Consider the following 22,924-nt stretch of genomic DNA (forward strand, 5'->3'; position numbering starts at 1 on the left):
CTTACCTCTTTAAGGACGTTTCTATATGTCCTTGCAGAGATCGTCGCTGCCACAGCTATAGAGAAAGGAGGGATGTTTTCTCAAAATGAGCGCGATGTGATCGCCATGCATCTGCACAAGCTGCTGGGTCTTAGCACACTCCGATCAGCACTGCATAAGGTTGTGCAGCCTCTCTGGGAGCTGTATTCCGACTGTAACTGGCCCTAATATGTAAGCCCTAGATTCAGGAGAAACCAGCAATAAAAAATGTTTTATGTTAAATGTCCCACAAAGATCTTGTTTGACCTTATGGGGGGGGGCAGTCACAAAGTGTGAAATAAAAATTAAAAAATTTAAAAGTATGCCACCATACACCACAGCTTCTAACTCCCCGAAACCATAATCCATACATCCCCTAATCAAAAAAAACTTTATGAAAAGGGGATATAATAAAATTACATATATATATATGTTTTTTTGTTGCATGTTGTGATATTAACAAAGAAATAAATACAAATGTGAAAATCAGACTAACATAAAAATAAGCCCTGTGTATCACTGAAAAGAGGTGCAAAAATGATTTACATTAATTAAACTGAAAAAAAGTTACATGTAACTAAAAATAATAATAATGCGCCTGTCAGGAAAGGCGGTAATAGCAACATCTTGAACTGGTTTAAAATACTGCCACTGTTTTTTTCATTTGTGAGCACAGGCACAGTAAAAACAATACATTTAAGGCCTGTTTTTAATGCTCACCTCTGACCATAATTGCCCACTGAAATTATAAAAGTCTTTTAGAAATGTTACTCTTCACATGCGGTGTTGTGATGTTATGCGCCTACACATCCACAGACAGGCAGATCTGTAGTTTGGAGCGCTGGCGGCATCTAGTGGTCATTTATAGTTAGACATCCTGTACAACTGCTTCTGAAAACCAAGTAATTACTCATTGCACAGCATAGGACAAAGACTCTAACAAGCAATTTCTAAAACGTGCGAATATTCTCCATGAGTAGCAAACGTTTCACACACAAGCTACAGTAGATGTGTTGCCTTTCTAGCAAATTTTTGTGATGCCACCCAGGGCAAATCCAAACTCTAAAATGCTCCTAGTCATGAGCTCAAAAACACCATTTGGTCGAATCCCTGTTGATCTAGCATTTATCAGTAGTTTGGAGCGAACTTCTGTTTTCAAGTTCGGCGTACAAGGTTCAGGTTATCTAAGAATTCTGTTATGGATTCCGCTAACCCGGACCGTAACTAGCGGGATCCATAATGGAATTCTTAGATAACCCGAACCTTGTACGCTGAACTTGAAAACAAGTTCGCTCATCCCTATTTATCAGTTATCTAGTGCAGGGATGCTCAACTCGCGGCCCTCCAGCTATTGTAAAACTATAACTCCCATCATGCACTGTAGGCTGATAGCTGTCCGGGCATGCTGGGAGTTGTAGTTTTGCAACAGCAGGGGGAGGGGACGGCCGGCAGCTCCGTGTATCCTGCTGCTGCTAGGGAATGAGGTATGTGGAGTTTATTATTATTTTTTAGTTCCTATGAAGGGGGCACAATCCTGGGCATATTACTGTGTGAGAGCAGATATCTTGGCATACTGTATTACTGTGTTGGGGCACAATCCTGGGCATATTACAGTGAGAGGGCACATATCTGGGTATATAACTGATGGGGCACAACTGGGTGGGTATAATACTATGAGGCACAATCCCGGGCATATTACTGTGAGAGGACACAATCCTGGGCATATTACTGTAAGAGGGCACAATGCTGGGCATATTACTGTGAGTAGGCACAAATGGGCACATTACTGTGAGGAGGCACAAATGGGCATATTACTGTGAGAGGGCACAAATGGGCATATTACTGTGAGGGGGGAACATATCTGTCATAACTACTGTGAGGAGGCACATAGATGGGCATAATCTGTGAAGGGGGCATAAATACTGTGCGGTGGCATAAAGGGGAATAATTACTATGTGGGCACATTTAGGGGACTGGGTGGGATTAGGTGTTTAGTTATGTTTTGGATGGAGTAAGAGGTGTGGCCTAGTGTGGAAAAAATTTGTTGCAGCGCACATAGTGTCCCTCTGCCTTCTTTTCAAAAGTTGGGAGGCATGCTGGGAGTTGTAGTTTTGCAACAGCTGGAGGCCCGCAGGTTGGGCATCCCTGATCTAGTGAATAGATGATTATTGGTTCAGATTGGAACACCCCTCGAAGAGAAGAAAAATAACCAGAGTGGGTGCATGGCATGCTAGGAGTCGTCCAAGGGGTGCAGTGAAATATAACCCCATTCCTGCCCAGTGGCGTACCAAGGGGGGGGGGGGGGGCGGCCCGCCCCGGGTGCCACTCACAAGGGGGGTGCCAGCCGCGACTGAGGGCTCCAGATGGTCTCTCCCTCCCCCTGTGCTGCTGCCGCCGCGGCCAATAAGAAGAGGGAAAGGGCCGGGGGAGGGGCTGTGGCCACTGCGCCATCAATGAAGATAACTGACCTGTTAATACAAATGCAGGAGGCAGGTGCCGGAATCAAATAGCCGGCACCCGACCTCTATGACAGGGAGCTGCGATCAGCCTCATCAGCGGCAGTTAACCCCTCGGGTGCCGCTCCCTGTCATAGAGGTCGGGTGCCGCTATTTGATTCCGGCACCCGCCTCCTGCATTTGTATTAACAGGTCAGTTATCTTCATTAACATTGAGTGCGGCCCCCCCCCCCCCAGTATAATAAACATTGAGTGCGGGCCCCCCCCCCAGTATAATAAACATTGAGTGCGGCCCCCCCCAGTATAATAAACATTGAGTGCGGCCCCCCCCAGTATAATAAACATTGAGTGCGGCCCCCCCCCAGTATAATAAACATTGAGTGCGCCCCCCCCCAGTATAATAAACATTGAGTGCGCCCCCCCCAGGATAATAAACATTGAGTGCGGCCCCCCCCCAGTATAATAAACATTGAGTGCGCCCCCCCCCCAGTATAATAAACATTGAGTCCGGCGGCTGCGCCCCCCCCCCCCAGTATAATAAACATTGGTGGGCAGTGGGCAGTGCCAATGAGGGTTAAAAAATAAAAAATTAACTCACCTCCTCCAATTGATCGCATAGCTGCTGCCGGTCTCGTTGTAATTTCTTCAGGACCTGTGGTGACGTCACTGAGCTCCAGCCTCTATCACATGGTCCATTACCATGGTGATGGATCATGTGATGTATCATGTGATGAGCTCAGTGACATCACCACAGGTCCTGAAGAAAGTACATGAGACCGGCTGCTACGCGATCAATTGGAGGTGGTGAGTTAATTTTTATTTATTTTTTTAACCCTCATTGGCACTGCCCACCAATGTTTATTATGTAGGGGGGGGCGCACTGTGCCACCAATGTTTATTATGTTGGGGGGGCACACTGCGCCACCAATGTTTATTATGCTAGGGAGGGGGGGGGCGCACTGCCCACCAATGTTTATTATGTTGGGGGGGCACACTGCGCCACCAATGTTTATTATACTAGGGTGTTGGGGGGGGCGCACTACACCACCAATGTTTATATGTTTATTATGCTAGGGAGGGGGGGCGCACTGCGCCACCAATGTTTATTATGTTGGGGGGGCACACTGCGCCACCAATGTTTATTATACTAGGGTGTTGGGGGGGGGCGCACTGCACCACCAATGTTTATATGTTTATTATACTAGGGAGGGGGGGCACACTGCGCCACCAATGTTTATTATACTAGGGTTTAAGGGGGTGCAGGTTTTTATTTTATTAAGGAAGGGTTAAGGGGTCTATTAAGGGGTGGTTAATGGGTTTTATTAAGGGGGGTTAATGGGTTTATTTCGTTAAGGGGGTGTGCAGAGGTTTATTTTATTAAGGGGTTTTATTTTTATTTATAAATATTATTGAAAACATTGAAAAAGTTTGTGCATGTTTTCTTAACTATCTTAAGGGGGGGGGGCAAACAAAGGGTTCGCCCCGGGTGCCAAATGCTCTAGGTACGCCCCTGTTCCTGCCAAGAAGTCAGGTTTGGCGCAGTGAGCAGAGCACAGGTACAGTATGACAGGAGAGCAGCTGCTGTAACCAGAGAGCAGGAGTGCAGCTGTGGATGGTCAGAGGCAGCCTGAGGTCCTGGCCAAATAGGACGGTGACTCTCCTATGTGGAAAATGTTTGTGACCTGTGATTGACTGCACCATCAATGTTCAGCAGTAAACTTCTTCAAGGTCCTGGTAGGTTTGCAGCGAGCCCCTGATGAGCCGATGCAGAGGACGGGAGTGTTAGTGGCCCTGATGAGATGTTGTGTCACGATGTACTACTTAAGTCACTCTCTGGGGTTCGGTGCAGTGAACAGGGTGTGTGAAAGGATCAGACAGACATATAAGCACAAACATTTTTTTTCACTGAGTGCAAAGGATGAGTAACAGTACATCCAGCTGTTGTCTGTACAAGGTGCAATGTCTCTATCCCCAGATGATGAGTAGTGATGAGCGGCAGGGGTCATATTCGAATTCGCGATATTTCACGAATATTTTGTAGAATATTCGCAAATTCGAATATTTGTTATAGTCTACGTTATTTTTACTCGAAAAATCGACAAGGTAATGATCGCGTAATTTGCGAATTTTCGTAATGCAAATTTTTATCGCAAATTTTTCAATTGCTGAGCAAGAACATGATTCCTCCCTGCTTCTTGCTTGTGGGCCAGATGAGAAAAAAATTACAACTATTAGACAAACAAGATTATAGCTCCATATTAGCTAAATTGCTCTATATTCGTTTTTTTCGAATATTCGCTATATTGCTATATATTCTTGTTTTAGAATATTACGAATATTCAAAAAAAACAAATATATTCGATATAGTGCTATATATTAGTTTTTTAGAATATTCATAATTTATCCCATTTAAAGTAATGATTCCTTCCTGCTTCTTGCTTTTGGGCCAATGAGTCATTGGCCCACAAGCAAGAAGCAGGGAGGAATCATGTTTTTACTCGGCAATTAAAAAATTTGCATTACGAAAATTCGAAATTACGAATATATCACTATATTCAAAATATTCGCGAATTTTCGAAGTACCTATATTCGCGATAAAAATTTGCAATTCGAATATTCGTGATCAACACTAATGATGAGGTATAGTGGCAGCCAAAATGGCAGACAATAGCACTATAGACTAGTCTCTCTCTCTCCTGATTTCCCTTCACCAACAGTAATAAGCTGACACTTATGGATATGTGTGCCTGTCCTGAACTGTGGTGATGGGTGCCTTAACTGATCCCCTCACCTGCAGCAGAGTCTGTATAGCTGTAGTGCTGATCACTCTGCTGACTGTGTACACTGTACCTTGTGGGAGATATAACTTCATCTTGTTCTTCTGAACCAGAGGTCAATAAGAGTTTAGTGATACAGTTTTGTTCAAAATAATAGCAGTCAGACATCACTAACCTGATCAATCACTGTTTTTGGTAGAAATTATATTTCTACATGGCAAATGATTTACTAGCAGGTGTAGTAGAGTAATAGAAACCCAACAGCCATGACATGCATGCTGCTGATTCTCTGTAATTCAATCACTTATTGAAAGGGGCATGTTCAAAATAATAGCAGTGTGGAATTCAATGAGTGAGGTCATTCATTCTTTGAAAAACAGGTGTCAATTATTGCCCTTATTTAAGGAAGGAAGGCAGTAAATGTTGTACATGCTGGTTACTGTGCATTTCTCTCTGAAATACTGAGGAAAATTGGTCGTTCCAGACATTGTTCAGAAGAACAGCGTACCTTGATTAAAAAATTGATTGGAGAGGGGAAAACATATAAAGAAGTGCAGAAAATGATAGGCTGCTCAGCTAAAATGATTGCAAATGCTTTAAAATGGCAACCAAAACCTGAAAGACGTGGAAGAAAGCGAAAAACTTCGAATGGATAGAAGAATAGCCAAAATGGCAAGGACTCAGCCAACAATCAGCTCCAGGATGATCAAATAAGGTGTAAAGTTACCTGTGAGTATTGTTACAATTAGAAGATGCCTATGTGAAGCCAAGCTATCTGCAAGAAGCCCCCGCAAAGTCCCACTGTTGAAAAAATGACATGTGCTGAAGAGGTTACAAGAGCACATTGACGGCCTAAAGAGAAATGGCGCAACATTTTGTGGACTGATGAAAGTAAGATTGTTCTTTTTGGGTCTAGTGGCCGGAGACAGTTTGTCAGATGACCCCCAAACACTGAATTCAAGCCACAGTACACTGTGAAGATCATGATATGGGGATGTTTCTCATACTACGGTGTTGGGCCTATTTATCACATACCAGGGATCAGCAGTTCTCAGAAACAGCGGTTATACAACTAAATATTAGTTAAGCGATTCAAAGGAAAGCAAAATCTTCAATCATTTTTCAGTTTATATAGTGAATGTTTGAGTTTGTAAAGAAGAAGACAAACACTGCTATTTTTTTGAACAGTCTAATATTCACTTTTCTTCAATTTTTTTTAGAGGAACAACACAAATTCGATATATTTTTCTTCATGTTTTGATGTGGAATAGAATGTGTAGTGTTCCCAATGCATTTGTGTGTATGGAAATAGAAGCTATTAGAAGGATTTTGAGCTTTATTTACTTTTTTAAACTTACTGCTATTATTTTGAACACAACTGTATGTCAGCTTCATGCAGGTGTGGGGGAACAGATGACCCCCCTCTCTATTCTCAGAAATGGAAATTCTTACTGTTTAGTTTCACATTCTCTTTCTGATAAGATGTCTCGCTTCTGTGTCTCCGTGGTTTTTGCTCAAGCTATGTAACGCTCACAGCGGTTGGACCTGTCAGTAAAATTCTGATATTAGACTATAGAAAGCTGCAAGGAATGATACCTAGAGGATTGGAGGAGTGACAAAGAACTCCCAGAAACTCACCGTCTACCAAGCACTGCAGAGGGAGTACACAATGGCCCCTTATCTGGAGAACCTACACCACCACAAAGACAGACAGACCCTAAGCCTGTACCATCTGAGCGCCCACAGCCTGAAGATAGAGACAGGGCGGCACAGACAGACATGGAAGCCCCTGGAGGAGAGACTGTGTAGACATTGTGACCAGGGGCCCCTGGAGGATGAGGCCCACTTCCTGCTACACTGAAGCAAATACGCACCAGTGAGAACTGCCCACTTCCAGAGACTCTCCGCTCGCATCCCAGATTTCACCTCCACAGATGAGTAGAGGAAACTCTACATCCTACTGGGGGAAAAGGAAACAACCGCGCAAATAGCCGCGTGATACGTCACTACCTGCCACCAACTGAGAGGAACATGATACCCCTTATACTGCCCCCTATACTCCCTCCCCCATGGACTGTAGCTCTCACCCCCCATACTGTCCCTTATATTCTCCACACCCTTATGGACTGTAATACCCTAACCCCCTATACCCTTCCCTTATTCCCACAACTGAATTCTCCCCCCTTGTTAATGCTTTGTTTTGCTTTGGCAATGCTAAATGTATTTGGTCCTGCCAATAAAGCTCTTGGATTTGGATAATGTATTTTTTCAGACAATAAACGAGATCACTGTTTTACAGCATCTTGCCTGTATCAGCCTTCTCAATATGTGTCCACATGATTTCTTCTTTGCTTTGAACCCCAGTAATCATAGACGCAGGGGTAATTTCCCCAACAACCTTGCAGATCCATCATGGCCTTAGACTGGAGTAGTGGTCCTCACAGACTAGCTGTTTTCATAGTCCCAGGGACCTTGGAGCAGGAGCAGATGGACGTGTTCCCTCACTCCAGGCTTGCTCAGCTATCTCTTTCTAGTCTTCTCTAGAGCTCCCCCTCCTTGCAGAAATTAGGATCCGCCCACTCCCACCAAGAGGATAACAGAATCCATAACTGAATTGTAATAAAACCCAAACTTGTAAAACACAAGTTCGCTCATTCCTAACTCTGGGAAAGTAGGAGGCCAGGGTAGTACTTGGAAGTCTTGGTCATGCTCTTCCAACCAATGTCAGACATTTGTAGCCGTGTGACATCAGCATGTCTGGGTGTACATGATCTGAAAGGATGGACTCATACCCAAATTGGTTGAGAGGGCCTTCCTCATGGATAAGTGGGCCCAGGAAATGCCACAAAAACATTCCCCAGACCATAACACTGCCACCACCAGTTTGTGTTCTTCCAGCAATGGTTGCATGCGGTTTGTTCCCTGAACCTCCATCCGTTCGTTGTGACTCAGACTCAGAGAAGGCAATCCTTAAACAATCAGGGGAGGTCTAATTCTGATACCCTATGAAAATTAAAGCCTTTTCTACAGACACCATTTAGTTACCAGAGGTGCAGCGACCATCTGTTGGCCACCCTTGGTCTGAAAGCAAATAATTATGCCTTTTTGCAACTTTTGCAGCAGCTCAGGCGAGATTGATGCCTCTATAAACCGGTGACTCGCAAAGACTAAACAGGTAGTTGCAACCGTATCTTTTTTTTAAGGCACAAAAATGATGTACAGTAGCTGTGACTTGAGGTACCAGCATTCTTTTAACTTTGGAAAGAGAACTAATTTGCATATTTTCTCTTTTAGAATCGCAGCACTGTGTGAACAAGACATTCACACTATAAAAGGGTATAAATATCCCAAACTTTTCATACAGTATGTTGGCAGAGTTTAAAGGGCATCTGTCAGCAGATTTGTCCCTATGACACTGGCTGACCTGACATCTGTGTTGGTCCCATGTTCACATTTGCCCGCATTGCTGAGAAAAATGAAGTTTTAATGTATGCAAATGAGCCTCTAGTCTAGAAGTAACAGGGGCATTGTCGTTACACGTACAGGTTCTGCTGTATCTGCAACTGGTTTACTGCCATGCACATTCCAAATTGTAAGGCCTCATGCACACAAGCCTATTTTCCATCCATGTGCTGTCTGCATTTTTTGTGGATAGCACACTTAGCCATTCATTTTATTTATTGTGGATCTGTGTGGCCATTCCACAAATTATAAAACATGTCATATTCTTGTTTGTATCGCAAAACGAATAGTCCTTTCTCTTGATAAAGCCTAAATCAGCACAGAATGTCCAGACAATGAACCAGAAGGTATTCCTGGGAGTTGTTAGCTCAGAAACAAGCAGAATTTTTCATATAGCTTAGGACGTGAATAGGGTATTATGCAAGTAATATATGTGATATTACTTTTTTTTTTTATAATAAATTAATACCGTATTTTTCACCCCATAAGACACATTTTTCTACCCAAAGTGGGGGGGGGGGGGGGAATCCCTCTGCGTCTTAAGGGGCCTTCTAGGATTACTATGATTTTTAACAGATATGCTCACGTAGTTGCTTATTTCATATACGTCATGCCGTTGTTTTTTTTTTTTTCAGTTTGGACTTTCCTGACCAGTTTTCACCATCTACACAAATCTCTCTGGTTTGTTTCCATCCTGTATGTAGCACTTCCTGTTCCTGTATCCAACCAAACCCATGATGCACTTCTCCTTTCTCTTCCACAGCTCCAGCATCGCCTCTACAAATGCCCAGCTAGTTTATTGCTCCTCCCACCCAGCTACTTACATAGACACTCCTCTATCACTGCCCCTAACAACACCCAGCTAGTTTATAGCTCCTCCTACCCAGCTACTTACATAGACACTCCCCTATCACTGCCCCTAACAACGCCCATCTAGTTTATAGCTCCTCCCACCAGGTACTTACATAGACACTCCCCTATCACTGCCCCTAACAACGCCCATCTAGTTTATAGCTCCTCCCACCAGGTACTTACATAGACACTCCCCTATCACAGTTGCTGTTTTGACACATATATGGACATATCACAGGAAGTAAACAGCTGCATGGACATGGTCACATGACCACATCCCAGAATGGAAAACAGCAATAAAGATAAAAGGATTACATTACAGAGACCTTTATAAATGATAATTTTAAAGTACATTAATGCAAACCAGAAAACCCTTTTGAAGTCTAGAACCTATTTCACAGAAAGTCCTGTTATCAGACATAACTGTTTCCATCCCTCAATATTGGAGAAAGTAAAAACAACATTTTGTTGAAATGAATCTGCTTTATATAAACATAAATGAGTCACAACCTACAATATAAAACAATATATAAAAATTTTACAATAATCGATAAGTAAAACTATTAAAACAATGGCCGACAAAATAACTAATATGTTTGCTCTCAAGAGTAGTATGCTGTAATTTTCAATATGAGTAAATGTGCAAAGAAAACCTGCAGTTTTGCGCATGGAAATAAGTCAGTTTCATAAATGGGCTGTCCCATCTCAGCTTTTCATGCCCAAGATGGAGATAACCCAAGTAAGCAAGTTACAGAAGCAGGAGAAATAACTGTGCTATTCTGTTGGTATCCCATTCACTGCCTTGGGAGTTATGGAAACCGCAGAGCCCCGACCGCTCAGATGTTTCCATAACTCTGGCCACCCTGGGTCAGTGCTTACTGTGGGTTTTTCCCATCTCGACCATGAAAGTCTGAGATAGGACAACTCCTTTAAAGGGGATGTCCAGTTGGGAAAAAGTTTGGTGAAAGGAGTGGATAAAAAAATTAAAGAAGTTATACCCTCCTCACTAATCCCTTCTGTTCCCGTTTCAGCATTTCCCAGGTTCCTGCCAGTATCTACTTCCTGGTCCTGTCTCCACACACAGGGAATGCCATCTAAGCACTAGTTGGAGCGTTGACCCGCCTCACCCGGTGGTTGGCCGAGCAGCTATTTCCTGTTTGTCAAGCTAGCACCAGGAAGTAGAGACCAGCAAGGACCTGGTAAATGATCAAACAGGAGCTGTGGTGAAAGTGGTGAGGCTGAGTTTTACTGCTTTTATTTTTTTAACTCCCCCTTTGAACCCTTTGCCAAAAAAAATTCTTCACTAGGCAGGTTGGACAATGCACTTCTAATGTGAGGGACAACTGCTCCAATGGTACTTACATACTGTATCTTAGCTTTCTTTTTGTGCATAGTCATTGCAGGTATTTGGTCTACAGCAGGTGTTCACAACCTGCAGCACTGGGGCCACTAGCCATCTGGATGCATGCAACCATCCTCATTCTAGTTTTATAGGAGCAGTGAGGCACTTGGTCATTTCGGAAAACTACAATGGAGACAGCCACATGCATGGTTACCTCGAACAGGGAAGAAGGGAACCCCCAATCTCCTGATACCTGGGTGTTCTGTAAGTGGAAACAACATTTAGGACAGATACCTTTGATATACCATAAATTTCTGAGATGATAATACCCTTTCAAGTTTTATTGCGGTCCTTGGGAGTGGTTCAATAGGACTGTGCGGCCCTTGGACCAGAAAAGGGGCATCCTTGGTCAATAGTAACTCCTGCCGCAATGACTTTTTGAAGTTGTAAGTTCTGCAGAACTCTCACCTTTACCTCAATATCAGACCATTTTAAACTAATGAGAAAGATGAACTGCGAATTGTGAAGCACCGCAGACAGTTCAAACGTATCCTAGAATTAAGAGGAGTCTCTTGGGTTTTCCATTTTCTGTTAGACTGTCTAGTTCAATATACAGTATGTTGAAATGATAAACCATGAGAGATGAATAAAGACCTATCCAATTACAGTCCCACATTATACACAGCATTTCCCAGATGTACTACAGACCCATCTCTGCGTCTTTTATATAATGAGGCTGTCACTGTGGATGACCCGGCGGCTCCAGCAAGTCACATAAGCTGTCATAAAAAATGATGAAATCAAACCCGCAATAGTGTGATAGTCGGCAGATTTGGCAGATAAGTAAAAGTTATAAAATAAGAGTTGTAACTTTTCTGTGGCATCTTAGCATATTACAATAAGGACATGTTATATACAGAAGGGTTATTATACATATATAATCTAGACCACTTATTAAGGTCACGGCAGCGTCTTCATTTGGCAGCAGGGTCATTTGGTGGCTTTAGTTTGTATGTATTAAAATAGGAGACGACTTGTTGTGGGATCTCGGCCAAGACGCTCTGTTGAAGCGCTTCCTTTGGAGCCTATGGTAAAGGAAACAAGGAAAAATTATATTAAAGAGTCACTGTACTTTGCCAAAATGTAATTTTATACAGAATGGTGTAATTAGCAAATTTCTAAATCGCTTCATTTAAAAAATCTGCCTGCATCCATCTGAAAAAAACTGTAAAGTCACGACCACTAGAGGGTCTCAGTTCCACCTAATAAGAAGTCCACTGCCTGTTGTCAGGCAAGATCTGTCCCTGGTACTCAGAAGAAGGCAGAGAGGAATTGGGGCGTTTCAGAGCTATGTAGCTGAGATTGTGAGCTTCTACACTGCTTCTGAAGACCACAGGAGCCTTTTGTGTGTCAGTAAGTGTGACCTCTCCCTCTATCTGTTCTGTGAGGTACAGAGCTGAAAACAAGCACAGTGGGAAGTAAGGGAAAGGACGTCACAGCAGTACAGTGCTGGCAGAATTCAAAGGATATACCCCTGCTTCTTAGTGAAATGCATCTATATGTGCAGCTAAAGCAAGGGATAATAATGTCTGAAAAGGACTTTAGATACGTCCAAAAACACCTATGTTTTCACAGTTATGATTGTACAAAAAAGCACAGCCATTATGCAAACTTTAGTACGCTTTACAGAACCTTATATATCAACACACATAATAAGTGCAGGCAGAGTACACAATGACCAATGCAGAGGAAAATCGGGGCGTGTCAGAGCTAGCTGAGATTGTTCACATTAAAAAAAATTAAAGTGCTAAAAAAAAAACTCTCCTGGACTGGGCTTGTCTTCCAGACTTACCATGGGTTTCAGACTATAAGATGCAAGAAAAAAAAAAATCTTAAATAGTCCCCGAGTCTATTCTGCAGTCAGGGAGCATATTCTCAGCAATTTAGTGAAATACCTGACTATTTTAAGCAAAACCAACTACTGGCCTGTTCTCCGATTCTTTAACTTTCTCCCAAATGGTGTACACGCCATGTTCACAGCCTGCCCATGCCCCAAAGTCAGGACCTCGATTTTCACCACCAGCAGACTATCAGGCAGATAGCAAAGCCTATTGGTGATTTATGCCGGCTAAAAAAGTCCTCTAATAATATCAGGTTCATAGACCATGACCAAAGAGAAGAACCAAACCTCTGCACTATAGCCTACTGACGACTTACTGTGCAAACCTCCTCGATGCTTATTGTTAGTCAGTGTCGGACTGGGGTGCCTAGGGCCCACCAGTAAAAATTTGTTTTGAGGGCCCAAACATTTAAATATTACCTGGTCACACAGCAGCAGACAAGAGTCCCTGCAGCGACTTTGATAAGGTTGGTCCTCAATAACAGAGGATACTGGTTGGCCTGTCTCTGTACCTAGAAGCCATCTCAGCCACCTGATGTATCTATGATAATAAGCTGGATAGTTTCTTAAATAATCTACCCGTTATATGAACATGTACTACATATAGATACATGTAGGCAGCATACAACATCTCAACCAGTCTACCACTCTATTGTGTTATGTGCCAGTTGTGCAGGGGATAGTAGACTTGCTCAGGGGCCCACCGGGGGATTCACCTGTACCCCTGTGGGCAAGTTCGAGCCTTCTGTTAGTGCCAAGAGCAGCAGCCTACAAGGCAGGGATCCTTGCTTCCCTCACAAAGCAACCTACAAACCAAGGAGGACAGCACCATGTGGGGCAAATCTGCCTAACTCTAAGTACCCCTTTAATACCATGCTCGAGAAATATCCTGCCCATAAATCTGAGTTACCCCCTCTCCCAGCCTGGTGATGCATTGTGTAAACCTGCCTTCTCTCTGGACGAAGCCCCAACAACGCAGCTGGAGTGGCTGGCATATTGTGCCTTTATTATACCCTGTGGAGGGGACAAGTCTTACAATGATTGTGTGCCACAAGATAATATAGCAAGTGTGGGATCATATAAAAAAAAAAAAAATAGTCTAACGCCACACATAAAAATGATTGCGTGCCACTGGCAAACATAGGTACCAGACAGAATGGCAACTTCACCAGATGTGATTTATATCAAGCAGGGTGTTAGGGGGCACTGGGGTGTGCTGACCGTGCTAATAAATGATGGTGAATAAAGTAGTAACCCACTCTTCTAACCTAAAACACCAAGAAAGGACGCACTACCCTAGACTGATGTTGGTCACATGTTGGTCACTTTTGCTTCCTTAGACGACCAGGGAATTTTCATTTTGATTAAACATTTTTCTGTTGCCTAACCCCGGGGTGCATCCTATAATCATGTGCGTCTTATAGTCTTAAAAATACCCTTTAGTGCTGGAGGTGAGGGGGGTCAGAACATGGCAACCATGCATATTACATATATTGGTGAAACCAATGGAAGCGGCCAAGACATTTGATTTTTATTTCAAATTCTGTGCTACAGTACGTAAAGGGAATGTATCATCAGAAAATGACCTGCTCTTTAAATCACATTTTTGTGTTAAACATATTTTTGGAATTTTTTATATTTTTCATAGTCACTATATTTAAAAGATGTATATAATTCTGCAATTTTCACACTGGCCAATAGGTGGAATAGGTCAAGATTTCCTGTTCTGTACAGGTAACTTCTCAGTAGCCATTATCACCACAGGCTGGATTACAGTGACAAGTAACACCTCTATATAGATAGGGCAGGATCCCCCATTCACAATAGGTGATACCACAGCCTATCTACTCCCTCCTCACCTCTGCACAGAGCATGCCTAGAATACTCTCCTATAGAAGTCAATGAGGTCAGCTCCTGTCCATTGTGTCTATGGCCCATGTGGTTGCTCTCAAAAGACAGGAAGCCGTAACATACTTTAGGCCTAGTGGCCAGTGTGAAAACTGCAGGATTTTTTTTTTAATACAGATGGCGACATTGGAAAAAAAAACACTCACCAAAAATTCTAAAAAATATATGGTTACCATAAAAATTTTATTTTAACAATAGGTCATTTTCTGATGATTTGTTTTTAAAGGAATCTATGTAAGAAAAACCTTTCTGCATATTTGTTGCTGTCAGTGAATGGAAGCATTCTTGTTTTCATCCATTCGCTGACAAACAACAGGGGCAGACCTAATATATTTCACAGCCGAGAGTCTGCTACAATTGTATCAAGTCTCGGCAATCACCTGTAAGCTAAACAGTGTGAAACATTAAAATAGAGCTATACTTTATGTATGGCGGCAGATGCATATAGATGCTATACTGCTACTCTGAATCCCTAAGGCCTCATGCACATAACGGTATCTGTTTTGCAGTCCATAAATCATGGATCCGCAAAATACATGTGCTGTCCACATTTTATCTGTGCTTTCCGCATCCCCGTTCCACAAAAGGATAGAATATATACTTGTCCACAGATAATGAGTCTGCAAAAAAAAGGGGGACGCAACATGGACCACATCCGTATTTTGCAGATCCATTATTTGCAGACCGCCAAACGGGTACAGTCCTGTGCATGAGGCCTAAATCATATTTGTGTCTTCTACCTAACATGACATTTGAATGTGTAAGGTTTTTTTCTGCACAAACCCTATCAGATTAAAATTGGACTATGTTCCATCGGATGCCATATGACAGTAACGCATGACATACAGGGCGCAAAAAGCACCATACAGCAGCACAAGCAGTCCCTGCAGCTCTGTAGTAAAGAGCCAAGACAGACTTATGTGCAGCTTACAGCCTCCAACACAAGACTTAGCCGTGCGCATGTGGCCTTCAGCAGAAAAATGCATGCAGGCATCTGCAACCTGAATAACATAAGAAAATAGCATGAATATCATCATCATAATCATCTCATCATCTACCTAGCAATAAACAAACCTGTGCAAAATTCCTGAAAGGCACAAACTGCACAATGTCTCTGATAGCCATCTCCCCAGTAGGTGATCGCAGGCCTCCGTTGTCTCCATCCAAAAATTCCATGGCACTAAAGTCAGCACCCCCAACGCCAATTATTATTATGGACATTGGGAGTTTGGCAGCGTTGACGATGGCTTGTCGAGTCTGATCAAGATCCGTTATCACCCCATCGGTTATGATCAGGAGCACAAAGTATTGCTGAGAAATAAAGAACGACAGTTTTACACAGGGGAATAGGTATGCGCCGCAAATGGATCATAGGTACATTGATGGGCGCTGAGAAATATACAGGTGTAGTAGAGGAGACCCAGAATCCTGAACAGAAAGACCTATTTGCAGAGAGCTGAAAACAGTTATTGGAATTATATGTCAATTTTGGCAAAGTCCTGCAGCCATAAAGAAAGTATAGTTTTTGAATAATCCCAGCACTTACTGAAGCCGTCTGTTGTTGCGAGGCAGCCGCAGCAAACCTGGCCACGTGGTTGATGATTGGAGAAAAGTTGGTGGGTCCGTAGAGTTTTACTTGGGGTAGGCAGCTGCGATACGCAGATACAATTCCCTCGATACCTGCGATCATAACGAATACGTGAATACAGTGCTGTATGAGAAAACAATATATAATAGACCAGTGAGGTGTTCCAGGCTATACACAGGCTTACAAAGTGGGAGCACATGGAGTACTTAATACTATATGAGATTTTGCTGCCAAATTCGGGGTGCACAGGAGTGGGCATGGAGTCTATACCCAAGTTTGTATTAGCTACTAGAAGACTGTAAAATAAGCTGGCAGGGGCATAAATATAGGGGGCACATTTATTAAGACCGGCGAATTAGACGCCTATCTTAATAAAGCCTTGCACTGGCGGTGGATCTGCCGAAGTTATGAAGAGGTGCCGGCCTCTCCACATCCAGCGCCAGTTCTAAATGTAAGACAGCTTCCGAGCCGTCTTACATATGGACCTTTTACTACGCCTGGTGTAGAAAATGGTAAATGAGACTGGCCTGGCGCCACTTCCACACCATGCCCACTTTTTTAGACCTGGCGTGAGCGGGGAGAAGTCGCAGATTGTGTAGCAACTAACTGTTGTCCTGCAATCTGCGCCTGAAATACGCCTAATATAGGCGTATTTCAGCTGAATAAATGACCCCTATAGACTTTATGCCCATGTCCTTCCCACAAGAAGTCATGTAATCCTTAGAGACATTAAACAGTATATACAGGGTGGCACAGTCGTCATATATTGTTAAAGGCGTTCTCTGGACCTCTATAGAAAAAGCCTCTTTCTGCAAACCTATGGACAGAAGACACTTTAAAGGGGTTGTGTCACTTCAGCAAATGGCATTTATCATGTAGAGAAAGTTAGTACAAGTATTGTGATTGTCCATCAGGGACGGACTGGGAAAAAAGTAAAAGTGGCCCCATGTTGTAGGGGATATCCTAATTTACAGAAGTCGGAGCAACACAAGTAGGCGGGGTCAGCAATACCATATCGCAAAATACCGTCCCATCAGAACCATATACCACAGCGCAGCATAACATATTGTCCCAAAAGCTGTCCCTCTGTGGTGGCCATCAATAAATACCATTTTCTGTCCTTCTCCTCCAGTTGTCTCCGATATGGAGCAGGGGGCTTAGGAGGTGAGATGAGGGCCACGGCAGTTGAATTATGGAGGGCATGTGTGGTTGCTGGCCAAGTATATGAATACCCGATTCTCACAGCAGACCCACCCAGCGGCAGAGAGGAAGGCGTGGGCAGCCCCCTGGGCATCGGAGTTTTCCCTGTAAGGTCTATGGCCAATCCGCTCCTATTGTCCATATTGCCTCCTTTGCTGGCTTGATTCATTTTTCCATCACATTATACACTGTTCATATTCAGGGGTCACGACCACCACTGCGGCGCACAGACAAGGTGGTCAGAAAGGAGAGTTGCTGAGCATGTATACCTATGCGCACTCTCAGGGTCCCACCCACCAGAGAGGCTGGCACCTTTTCCTATAGTGTGCAAGCCCGACCATCACTGCTTGATTTCAGGGTGCACGTAACCCCTGGATACAAGCCGTGTATAATGTGATGGAAAAATTAATCCAGCCAGCAAAGGCGGCAATATGGACAATCACAATACATTGGTAAGTGCCTTGTATTAACTTTCTCTACATGATAAAAGCCATTTGGTGTTCTGCCGCTTTGCTGATTCTGCAATTCTAGCTGGGATCATGTGACCACCTGACTGCTCCTCTTTCTTCCTGTTCAGTTGCATATTGTAGATGTAGCGAACAGAAAGAAAGAGGAGTACATCTGGTTGTGACATCAGAGGAAGAGCCTGCACCCAGTCCAGTGGTTATGTGATCCCAGCAAGGATCGCGGAATAGGCGGAGCTACAGAAGAGTAAGTACCGCTCAATGTGTCTTCTCTCCTCAGGAGAACCCCTTTAATGGATGAAGATGTTTTCGTTCAGCAGGGCAGAGTCAAGAGGTAGACACAAACATTTCACCTTTTTCCAGCTGTATTTGTGTAAGGTTGTATGCGGGGTGTTTGCCATTTGTTTAATTGTACCTGCAGAGACTGTGTTATATATGATTATTGCCTGTAGAACTATTTCTAACCTGTGCGTAGAACGACGGAAGAGGACGGATATTAGTTCCCAAGTACTGGTTCAACGAGAAGGGAATGGAGTGACCTAGTGAAAGCAAAACTGAGCGTCGCCCCTAAAGTCCGGTGAAGAGCGCCAGTCTGGAGACACCAGCCAAATGGGAAGGACTAAAGTGGGTTAGCGTAAGAGACCCCAGGAAGCATAGTGTTGCACGTCATCATTAGTGTTGAGCGAAGCGAGCTTCGGATGCTACATCCGAATTCGCTTCCTTCAAAACTTCAGAATACTACTGTATGGAGATCCGTCTCTGTACAGTATTAAAACGCATGGATCTCCGTACAGTATTAATCCGAAGTTTGAATGAAGTGACTTTGTATGTAGCATCCCAAGCTCACTTCGCTCAACACTAGTCATCATGCCAAGTGTGCCTGTTAGGCTGGATTCACAACGCCGCTATTGATTTCCATTGCTCTGCTCAATTTTAGGAGCAGAACAACAAAAAACTGAACGTCTGATTCAGGACGTAACTGACCCGAATGTAGCCAAACAGATCACACTGAAGCCTCATTCACACGTCAGTGTTTGGGTCAGTGATTTCCATCAGTGATTGTTAGCCAAAACCAGGATTAGAGCCTCCACAGACATTAGGTATAAGGCCTCTTGCACACGAACGTGTGCTGCCTGTTCCCGTGCTGTGGACCACAAATTGCGGTCCAAAATGCACGCTCACTGACCACGGGCCAGCCGCATGCGGATCGCGACGCCATTCACTTGAATGGGGTCCGCAATCCGTCCGTTCCGCAAAAAGAAAGGACAAGTTCTATCATTTTGCAGAACGGAAGCATGGAACACCACAGAAGCACTCCGTAGTGCTTCCATTCCGTGGTTCCGTTCCGTTCTGCACCATTCCGGTGTCCCGTGTAATGCGGACCCGCTGTATGCGGGCCGCAATACGGCCACGGGGGACACACGGTCGTGTGCAAGAGGCCTAAGGCAAAGATCTGCACCTTTTCTGTGTTTAGAGCCGGACCTGGTTTTGGCTCAAAATCACTGATGGAAATCACTGATCAAAACACTAAAGTGTGAATGAAGCATGACTATAATGGTAGCTGCACATGGTGAAGATTTGTGTGCAGAAAACCCGCCCAAAAAAAATGCACAAAAATCTACACCATTTATTGCTTTTTTGGGTCCAATTTTGGTGTGGGTTTTATGTGGTTTGGTGTAGATTAGATGCTGATTTTCCGCAGATCTCACCCTTCCATTGCAAAGTGCGAAATCCGCACAAGAGCCTTTTATTCACCAAACTGGCATTCGAACCCCTGTGGGTATCCCTCTGGTGCTGTAATATTATATTGCCATACTACAGTAAAGCTGACTGTTTCTGCTGTGCCCGGACTGCATCCATGACATGTGTAGCTAGCCAGCTAAGACCTGTCCTAGGTTGCTAATATAGCTTGTGTGTTTATACAGCTAGACCTGCCAATAACCTTAATACAGTTCCTATGTTTGTGTGTTAAAGACAAAAGCAGAGTTATTCACAGTGACCTCATGTTTGGATGTCATATAACTGTTATATATATTGTGTTCACAGAAGTAGAAAAGATAATATGCCTTTAAGACTCATTATATGGATGTGAGGTAAGCTCAATGACACAACAGAAACAAAAAGCATAGAGTTAAACTGTTGTTGCTGGGCAGGAGTCTAGACCAATCACAGCCAGCCTCACACACAGCCTGTTTGGGAAATTCCCCTAGCAGGAGCTGCTGGAATCATTATTCACCAGAGAGAGAATCTAAACAGACATTCACTCAACTAAGAGCTGTGTTTTATGGAAGCAGAGAGGCCAAAATAGCTATTTAGAACAGTTATATAATATTCCTATTGTTAATGTAATTATTAGAACTGTATACTGAACCAGTTATATATGCGTTTACTTACAGTTACACCAATTGCAAACTACAAAGTTCACATACAAATTCAAATTCCATATTGCAATCCAAATTGCCAGATCATACTCAACTAATCTGCAAATAGTTACTGCTAACTGCATATTGCAAATTGCGACCAAATTCAGCGAGTGAACTATTAGTTAGACCTCAGATATACCTCAGAGAGATCATAAAATGCTTAAATAACTTAAAGTGAGAGTACAGATACTCAAGAGAGAAATATATCCACTATTTTATCTTGAATGACAAGATTGAACCACCATCTTATGCATACCGCCATTTTATGATACTTTATTCAACACGTGTTTTGTACATGTACTATCTGCTGCGGAGGCGGCAGTGTTATATCAAGAAAAGTTAACGTTAATAAAGAAGTTATTTCAAGCATTTGGTGTGCTCTTTAAACCTACTGTTTCCATAGAACGGTGCTAGAGGAATTACAGAGTAACAGACAGTCTGGATAGACTAAAAGTCAGAGATATCAGAATTCTTCTAATGTCACAGCGCAAAAGGCACTTCATAGTGCGGCGCCTGCCACGACATGTACTGGTCATCCTTCATCACCTGCCTTACACTTGGCTCACATTTGTAACTGCCATTTTCTCTATCTGTTTATTTAGCTAAAACAGGTTGGTTCAAGAAAATAAAAAAATAAAAAACTCCAAATAGACAAGTATGCACACACTACCACAGTGCCCCCATGACAGAGGAGAAAACAGACCCACTTCTGTTCTTTACAGTCAGGCAGGGCGCTCCGTGTACATACATGACCATTATCATTGAGAAAGCAGATGCAGAATATGAAGCCACTTTCCCTTGCAGCCTTGTGTCAGGCTCATGAGGGCCACATTCATCCCCAGGCAAATAGGCATCAGTGATCGAGTTCAAGTCATTACCCTGCAGTGTGATTACCCCATGTGCTCACACTCTGATTACAACCTAATTGTGCAAACTCTTACCAGCACAGAACGGATTTGATGGGTCAAAATTTAGCGGGAATTCATGCGAGACCTGAAATAGACAAAATACAAGAAGTGTAGATATAGAAAGCCCATCTGTCTGAGAGCAACATGCACATACAGTCAGGTCCATAAATATTGGGACATCTACACAATTCTAGCATTTTTGGCTCTATACACCACCACAATGGATTTGAAATGAAATGAACAAGATGTGCTTTACCTGCAGACTGTCAGCTTTAATTTGAGGGTATTTACATCCAAATCAGGTGAACGGTGTAGGAATTACAACAGTTTGCATATGTGCCTCCCACTTGTTAGGGGACCAAAAGTAATGGGACAATTGGCTTCTCAGCTGTTCCATGGCCAGGTGTGTGTTATTCCCTCATTATCCCAATTACAATGAGCAGATAAAAGGTCCAGAGTTCATTTCAAATGTGCTATTTGCATTTGGAATCTGTTGCTGTCAACTCTCAAGATGAGATCCAAAGAGCTGTCACTATCAGTGAAGCAAGCCATCATTAGGCTAAAAAAACACAACAAACCCATCAGAGAGATAGCAAAAACATTAGGCGCGGCCAAAACAACTGTTTGGAACATTCTTAACCCCTTAAGGACACAGCCTTTTTTCACCTTAGGACCAGGCCATTTTTTGCAAATCTGACCAGTGTCACTTTAAGTGCTAATAACTTTAAAACGCTTTGACTTATCCAGGCCATTCTGAGATTGTTTTTTCGTCACATATTGTACTTCATGACACTGGTAAAATGAAGTCCAAAAAATTATTTTTTTTGCACGAAAAAATACCAAATTTACCAAAAATTTGGAAAAATTAGCAAATTTCAAAGTTTCAGTTTCTCTACTTCTGTAATACATAGTAATACCCCCAAAAATTGTGATGACTTTACATTCCCCATATGTCTACTTCATGTTTGAATTATTTTGGGAATGATATTTTAATTTTTGGGGATGTTATAAGGCTTAGAAGTTTAGAAGCAAATCTTGGAATTTTTCAGAAATTTACAAAAACACAATTTTTAGGGACCAGTTCAGGTCTCAAGTCACTTTGCGAGGCTTACATAATAGAAACCACCCAAAAATGACCCCATCTAAGAAACTACACCCCTCAAGGTATTCAAAACTGATTTTGCATACATTGTTAACCCTTTAGGTGTTGCACAAGAGTTATTGGCAAATGGGGAGGAAATTTGAGAATTTAATTTTTTTGTCTAATTTTTCATTTTAACCCATTTTTTCCACTAACAAAGCAAGGGTTAACAGCCAAACAAGACTGTATCTTTATTGCCCTGACTCTGCTGTTTACAGAAACACCCAATATGTGTCCGTACACTACTGTATGGCCACACAGCGGGGCGTAGAGTGAAAGGTGCGCCGTTTGGTTTTTGGAAGGCTGATTTTTATGGACTGGTTTATTTACACCATGTCCCATTTGAAGCCCCCCTGATGCACCCCTAGAGTAGAAACTCCATAAAAGTGACCCCATCTAAGAAACTAGACGCCTCAAGGTATTCAAAACTGATTTTACAAACTTTGTTAACCCTTTAGGTGTTGCACAAGATTTAATGGAAAATA

General features: G+C 42.9%; 1 protein-coding gene across 2 annotated transcripts in view; it reads right to left on the reverse strand.

The window, feature by feature from the left end:
* Positions 1–10,020: 10,020 nt before the first annotated feature.
* The window catches only part of CPNE3 (copine 3), an 83,878-nt gene continuing 70,974 nt past the window's right edge, over positions 10,021–22,924 (reverse strand). For both annotated transcript variants that reach the window (XM_040431877.1, XM_040431878.1), the window contains exons 13-16: positions 21,332–21,383; positions 16,262–16,395; positions 15,790–16,026; positions 10,021–11,992 (exon numbers count right to left, since the gene is read on the reverse strand). In XM_040431877.1, the coding sequence (XP_040287811.1) occupies positions 11,882–11,992; positions 15,790–16,026; positions 16,262–16,395; positions 21,332–21,383 (534 nt within the window). In that variant the 3' untranslated portion in view covers positions 10,021–11,881. The remainder of the gene's footprint in view (positions 11,993–15,789; positions 16,027–16,261; positions 16,396–21,331; positions 21,384–22,924) is intronic.

The sequence above is a fragment of the Bufo bufo genome, chromosome 5, assembly GCF_905171765.1.
Source record: "Bufo bufo chromosome 5, aBufBuf1.1, whole genome shotgun sequence".
Classification (NCBI taxonomy): domain Eukaryota; kingdom Metazoa; phylum Chordata; class Amphibia; order Anura; family Bufonidae; genus Bufo; species Bufo bufo.